Source organism: Mugil cephalus, chromosome 4 (assembly GCF_022458985.1).
Source record: "Mugil cephalus isolate CIBA_MC_2020 chromosome 4, CIBA_Mcephalus_1.1, whole genome shotgun sequence".
NCBI lineage: Eukaryota > Metazoa > Chordata > Actinopteri > Mugiliformes > Mugilidae > Mugil > Mugil cephalus.
This window is the reverse complement of record NC_061773.1, coordinates 3674242-3681298: the sequence shown is the minus strand read 5'-3', so window position 1 is coordinate 3681298 and position 7057 is coordinate 3674242. Positions and strand designations below refer to the sequence as shown.

General features: G+C 44.8%; 1 protein-coding gene across 1 annotated transcript; it reads left to right on the top strand.

Moving 5' to 3' along the window:
* LOC125006114 (PAK4-inhibitor inka1-like) lies at positions 1-3044 on the top strand. The gene is made up of 3 exons (XM_047581853.1): positions 1-217; positions 349-400; positions 1944-3044. Exons 2-3 carry the CDS (start codon positions 383-385, stop codon positions 2931-2933), a joined length of 1008 nt encoding a protein of 335 aa, XP_047437809.1. The 5' UTR covers positions 1-217; positions 349-382; the 3' UTR covers positions 2934-3044.
* The last annotated feature ends 4013 nt before the right edge of the window (positions 3045-7057 follow it).

The window sequence follows — 7057 nt, the reverse complement described above, 5'->3', positions numbered from 1 at the left end:
CTGATTGGCTCATTCAGACTCGGCTCGCTTTAACTGGCTGCTGAGCGCTGGGCTGTAAAAGCAGGCGAACAGGGCTGGAAGCTTCACTCAGGCGGCACATCTGTCTCTGTTCAAGCGACTGGAGTCAAGAGGACTGAATACGAGCTGGTGAATCCCGCGACCGAACAAACTTTCTCCATCTTAATGGGACGACGAGGCAGTCACACTGGGACTGATTGTAAGTGTAGCCCACTCTATTTATTTATTAATTTGTTTGTTTGTTTATTTGTTTAATATGCTGTCGTGATTTCTCAAGGAGCCGGTTCTCCATGCTCTTATTTTAAACCTGGTCCACCATTTGTCTTGCAGGAATTGAGAGAAATTCAGTCTTTCATTCTTGCAGATGAAAGGAAAAGAAATGGTGAGTTAATTTTTATTACTTATTCACTTTTTTTTCTTTTATTGTGAACCACTCTTTTTTTTAGGCTTATTTGAGTTGCTTTGTGTTTATCTGGAGCGTTATTTCTGTCACAATGAAAAGTGAACGTTGAGAGCTTTCAGTTGAAGCATATGGAGGCAACATCTGCTAGTGCAGCTCTGCAGCAGAAGCCTCAACGGCCAGTGATGCTCAAATGCCTTCAGACTGGGAAGACAGAGTTTAGCCACGTTCGGCCTGAACAATGACACTTCATTGTTTTCCCAAATTAAATGCAGCCCGTGGAGATGTTTTCACAGTTTAACGGACATTTCACTGATCTCGATGGGTTGGGCTGCACGTTGTGTTATTTTAAATTTGTGCTGCTCTTCCTGCCCCGGTGTTCCACTGGGATACTGTTTCCAGTTCTTGCAACATCTAGCAGAGTTGTGATAAACCCCGATGGGGGCAGGAGGTCTTGCGACAGGGTCAGATTCTTTAATAGAGAGCGCACATTCAGTGGAGAGGGGTCATGCAGGTTCAAAGGTTGGTGCTCTGACAAGACTGCAGGAAATAAGTGTGCCGCTATGTCTGCTGGTGTTGGATGTGACCTCCCCAGCCGTTAAGTGAGCGTTGTTTTATCCTCCGCTGGCTGTGCTTGCATGTCTCGCCTCTCTGTCAGCTCGGTCTTGTATTTGTTATGGCAGCGTCACACGTAGCTGAAGGTCTCAAGCTCAGTCTGGGAGTTGCAGTGTTGCTCCACTCTTCTATTTAAGAGTAACCAGCAGCTCTTTGCTTGGATTAAGTACGTGTAATATGTGCTAAACCCGTCAGAATAGTCTAGACAAAGTTTCATAAAGTAAACTGGTCCCTTTTGACTCATTGCTAGTCTTAAACTCTCTCACTCACACTCACAGTCACATGATCTGCTGTTTAAGTTTGAGAGTGAGCCACCGCCGTTTACTGGCTGGTATTGGCCAATCCGTGCGGGGAGTCATAGAGGAAACACGAGTATTATATTCCTCAGTGTCGCTGGTGAATTTCATAAGCAGGCGCGCTGCACCTTTAAACACGCAGGGCCCCCTGTAGCTAAATCGGGCTCCACGTTCTCCTTGACACACTGCAGATGTCTGCCCGCGTAGATAAATAGCTGACGTTCAGCATTAGCACAGATCCCTTTTTAATAACATCAGTCTAGGTTTCCAGTTGAATCATCTGAGTCACTGAAAACAGGGCGTTGACTTCAGTTGTTGGTGTGGTTGAGTAAATTAACGGACAGGTTAACGTGCTTTGTTTAGGAGCTGTGTTAAGAGGCGGTCAGCTGGCCTCAAGGATTACTATAAGAGAAAAGGTGTTCATAGATTCAATCTGACTCTGAGCATGCCTCAGCTTGCCCATTAGGAGGATTCTATGAGCTGCTATTATTAGAGCCCTTTCTGCAAAAAGGCGGAGACTTTTCTACTCATCTGCCTTTGTAGGCTTTATGAAGTCATGTTACATCATAAACAATTACGAATTACCTTTGACTCTTTCCTTCTTGCTTCCTCAGCTTTGCTTGCGTGACTCGAGTGACTGCCTAAGGGAGCAGATGCGGTACATGATGAGGTCACTGCAGGACCTGAAACACCTGCGGAAAGCCTGCCCTGCCGCCCGCCGCCCCCTCGCTCCCCTCAGCACCCAGCTCCCGGCCTTGGTGCGCCACTCCGCGGTGGCACGTGCCTGTCAGCAGCGAGCCCTGCAGCGAGAGCAGCGCGTACGTCTCCGGATGTCCGACGCCAGCACGGCCAGCACCTACGACTCCGCGTGCTGCCTGGCGAGCCCTCTGGAGGAGGAGGACGATGACTCCATCAGCCAGCTGGGCATCAGCCTCAGACTGGGCCTCGGCTCTCCCTGCAGTCAGAAGAGCTTGGAGTTCGACTCGGGCTACTCTGAGGCGTCGTGGCAGGACGACGGAGTGGTTCTCAGGAGGACGAGAAACGTGCGCGTGTCATCCTCAGCCTGCCTCCGCACGAACAGAGCGCCGAGCGGACGCATACGTCCCAAATCCACCTCTGACGCCTGCCTAGAGACGTGGACGTCGTTTGAGGTCGGTGACCCAGAGGACTGGACAAACTCTTTATTGACCAGGGGGCGAAACCGCCAACCCCTCGTTCTGGGTGACAACAGCTTTGCAGACCTCATACAGAACTGGATGGACCTGCCAGACTGTCCCGAACCCACGGAGCTGAAGCCAAATCCCAGACGCAGACTGGGCAGAGGCTTATTTGTCAACATGAGGAGGAAACTCGCTGGACTGTCTAAGAGCGTGGAGGACAGAGTGAAGATGAGATCAACAGACTCTTCTCATGTTAACAGAACTGCCAATGCTGAGAAGCGTCTGTCCTGTCCAGTTGTGGCATCACAGCCTAAAGTCCCATTTTTCCACCAGTCCCACTCAGGCATTAATGAGCTGGACACAGACTTCTTCCACTTTACAGCTCTCATGAAGTCAGGAAGCCGGCAGCCCATAATCTGTAAAGATATTATTGGCTACATCTGACACAGTTCATGTAGACTGGACAATCCTCAGAGTCACTTTATTTTTATATGACTGTTTTATATGACCTTTTTATATGCTGTTACTAAGCTAATAAAGAAGATGTTCTCATTATTTAAACTTGACGTGATCTTATTTGCAGTTGTCATGTTATGCATGTGTGGGTTGAATTTAAACATTCGATTTTTATTCATATCAGGTTTCCACCGTAGTCACCTGAGTTTCATTACAGCGAGAGAGACCGTCAGACTGGCAGTGGAAGGAGGTCTTTACTGTCTCTGCCGTAAAGCGAATGAATGTGGATTCATTTGTTTTCATTAGGAACGTAATACTCTGCACATGTACGAGGGAGGGGGGTTTGGAGATGCATGTCTCAGTGTAATTGGAGTACAATAAAAAAGATTAATTGAAAACATGATAACATCTGAGATGTGCAGACTTGTAGTCATTCCAGGACTAATAAGGGAATGTCTGTTTTAGACATTTTGTTAGATACCAAGGGACTACTTAAAAAAAAAAAAAAAAAAAATCTCTGCTTTCTCAACAAAAAAAGTTGAATCCTTTGGAGGCACTTTAAACGGGACGACAGATCTATTTGCAGGCCAGAACCAGAGGCTGTGTCAACACATGCTGCTGTGTGCCCAGTGAGGTAATTCCCCATGTGTCTGTGCAGAAAGAAGTGAGGAGAGGTGAAGCAGCTGGAGCAGAAGTTTGCTCTTCCCTCTGCTTCATGAAGCATATCTCTCTGCATCATTTAACCTAGGCTCTGCTCTTGTTGTGGTCTGGCTTCAGCGACGGCAACAACTCACACTTTGGCTAATGGTGCAATTAATGCTGGGCTCACCAAGGAAAGGAAAAAGCTGCTGATAGAAAGGAGTGGTGTATGCGCCGAGATAAGCTAATGATCACTTCACCTTTGCCTTTACAAATTCACTTTGTTCATCAATTCAGAGGAGAATCAGCGCCAGGGTATATAAAGATAAAGAGTTTTCCCCCGAAAGGGATTTCCCATGCTCCCTGCTGCAGCCAGCCTCACCAATCATGTCTGATATCAAGGACATGGGAGGTTAAAAAAAGAGAGACGCTTCTTACTCTCTTCGGTTTGTCTTGGCCTGTTTATCAAAGTCTCCTGGTGGAATGTCAATGAGGTGCAGTGCTGAGATTTTATCAGCAAACTGTTTAACGGTTACATGACCACGAGAGTTTATAAAAGTGTGACAACCCACGCTGCTAAAGGAGAAGATCTTTGTGAAGGGAACATAAAAGCAAATCGTCTGAGACCCTTTTCTGAGCTTTCTCTGGCTGTGGTACTGATTTCCTTTTAAGCACAAGCTCATTCCCAGAGGCCTGCAGCTGGATAACTGCATCAATACATCACCTTCTCCATTTGACGGAGTAAAGGGGGATGAGATGGAGAGAACACACAAAGCAATGAATCAAAGCCATTTCTCAAACTCATCCCTGCAGCTTGCATTTGCCAGAATAAAACCCGACACATGCGGTTTATGTTTGTGTGTGGAATAAGGAGTATTTCTTCTAGGCCTAAATGAGTCCTCTGAGATAAAGCATCATTTATGGTAGCACCATTCAGCAGCAATAGATGCAAACACATTATATCTCCTAAATGCATCTTTGAGCTGGAAACATTTTTTTGGATGTCATCATGGTATTTTTTTTTTTTTTTGCATAGGCTAAAAAAAAAAACCCTCAGAACAGTGTAATACAACAACTTGTGGTTGAGTGATGAAATAGTTGTGAGGAAAACTGCCAGATGTTTTGAAGCATCCAACATATAAGTCATCTAATTACAGCTTAGAGTTTAACACTGATGCACAGATGCAACGTGTTGAACTGTAATGCTTTTACACAACAGCTGCAGAGGATCACGCTTGAGTCAGGACCCAGTGAATTATTAAAACAGTAACAGCCATTTGATTCCCCAGCTACATAACCACATCTCTAACCATCTCACTGATTCATGGTGTTGTGTTTATACTGAATAAGAATGAAACATGGATGATCTTTGAAATGTTTGTTTAACATTGCCTAAGAGCCACTTTGCACTAACTCTGCTGGCAGTTAGTTTTTACTTTGGTGCATTCTTCTTCTTCTTTTTTCTTGCTGTTTCAGCACAAAGCCCTAACCATGTGCACTGTATTGTAATATTTCCACCACAAAAGAGAAGTTAAGGTAATACTTTGCCCTGCATTATAATTTTATTGCAACAGGTACCAGGAAAATGATCACTGATTCTTGCTTATACTGGAAACAAAGGGCAGCAATATACATTACAGCCACAACATTAAAACCACTGACAGGAGAAGAAAATAACATTGACCTGAGAAATGTTTGGACCTGGCATTCATTAATGTGGATGTTCCTTAGACATGTAGCACCCACCTAGACCAGACCAGACACCCCCACCCCATAGTAATGACACTCATTGATGGCAGCAGCCATCCCCAGCATGATGCAGCCTGACACAAACACACACAAAAATAGATTAAGAACAACTCAAAAAATATAAAGAACAGCACAAGGTGTTGACCTGGCCTCCAGATTCACTAGATCCCAGATTGATCAAGAATCTGTGGGATGATCCACAGAGGCCCGTCCCCTCCAACCCATAGGACCCAGAGACCCCACTAACAACATCCTGTTACCAGACACCACAGGACACCCTCAGAAGACCCATGTCCATTTTCTGATGAGTCACAACTGTGTTGGAGGCAAAAGGACCTACATAATATTAGGAAGGTGGTCATAATGATCCATGTATATCACCCATCTGTAGCTGATATTACTATATCATCTATTAAATACATGTTGTAGTTTTTAAACAAAAAGTTACAAAGGGAGCTGTTTTATATAATTTCATTTTAATAATAACCTCTAATGGATGTCAGGTGACACATGGAGCTTTCCCAGCCTTTCAAGGCTGTAGAGTGAGTATTTGTCAGGTGACTTCATCCAACAGAGAATTCCAGCTGAATATTTGTCTTTTTATTCCACTTTTCATTCACTCCCCTGGATGTTCTCACAGACCTCTGGCCATCATTTGGTTCTCCTCCTGACAAAAGAAGGCCTCCTGATTTATCAGGTGTGTGGACATGAGTTGAGTGTCTTGTGACACATGTGATTGGTATAATGCTTAGCATTAAAATGCAAATGTCCTTGTTAAGAGCTGATCTATTTATGTGTAAATACCGGGGGTTAGGCAGCTTTCACTGCTGCCCTTTGTGAGCTGTTCTACAACCATTGCTGTTAATGGATCTCAAAATACTTTTAGGCCGACACTTCACTTCACTCAGGACTCTGCTACAACGTGTCCGCCAATGCAGGGCACGTTTAATATGACTTACCTTTCAAACTATAAAGGATAAACGATGGTTGCCACCCACAGTCTGCTTACAGTGGCCCAGACTGAGATACTATGATTTGCCATAAACACCATCCGTGGCACACAAGATGATCAAGAGCAGATCTGATGAGGCATGGTGCAATTTCAGGGTGGCCCAGTCTAAGGTGGTGGACACACAACACCTCTCTTGTTAATTAAAAGCCTGGCAGGGGATTTTATTTCTGGGCCTTGCCGCTACACTGCCATGGGCATGAACTCATGTTCGCTAATCCCTGGCTCCACATCATCCTTGTTGTAGTTTTCCCTTTAGTAAATAAAAGGAGAAGGTGGGCTGTGTGTTAGTGCTCCTCAGCTCTGTGATTCTTTTGTGTTGACTGACAGTCAAGCTGTAATTAGAGTCAATGTTCACGATCTCTCTCTATTCTTATAAAAATGACATTAGACGCATCTCTCCGATGGCTTTGATTTGCTACTCTAGTAGCTCTCATCACTTCTCTTTGGGAGAAGTGATGAGGTATAACGTGTGGACAGAGTATGGAGGTTGATGAGCTTGATCTCTACATGAACACCAGAAGTGGGAGAAAGCAGTGAGTTGGTGGTTTATTCGGGAACATCACATTAAATTGTTTTGCTACAGCAGCTTTCTTTACCCATTCCACATCAGAGTAAATCACAGTCGGGCCAGGTGACTCCTGTTAAGTCACAACAGAAAACAGCTAAATATCTAAATAGTCTTGTTTTAGATTTTATTACAAGAGCCCTGTGA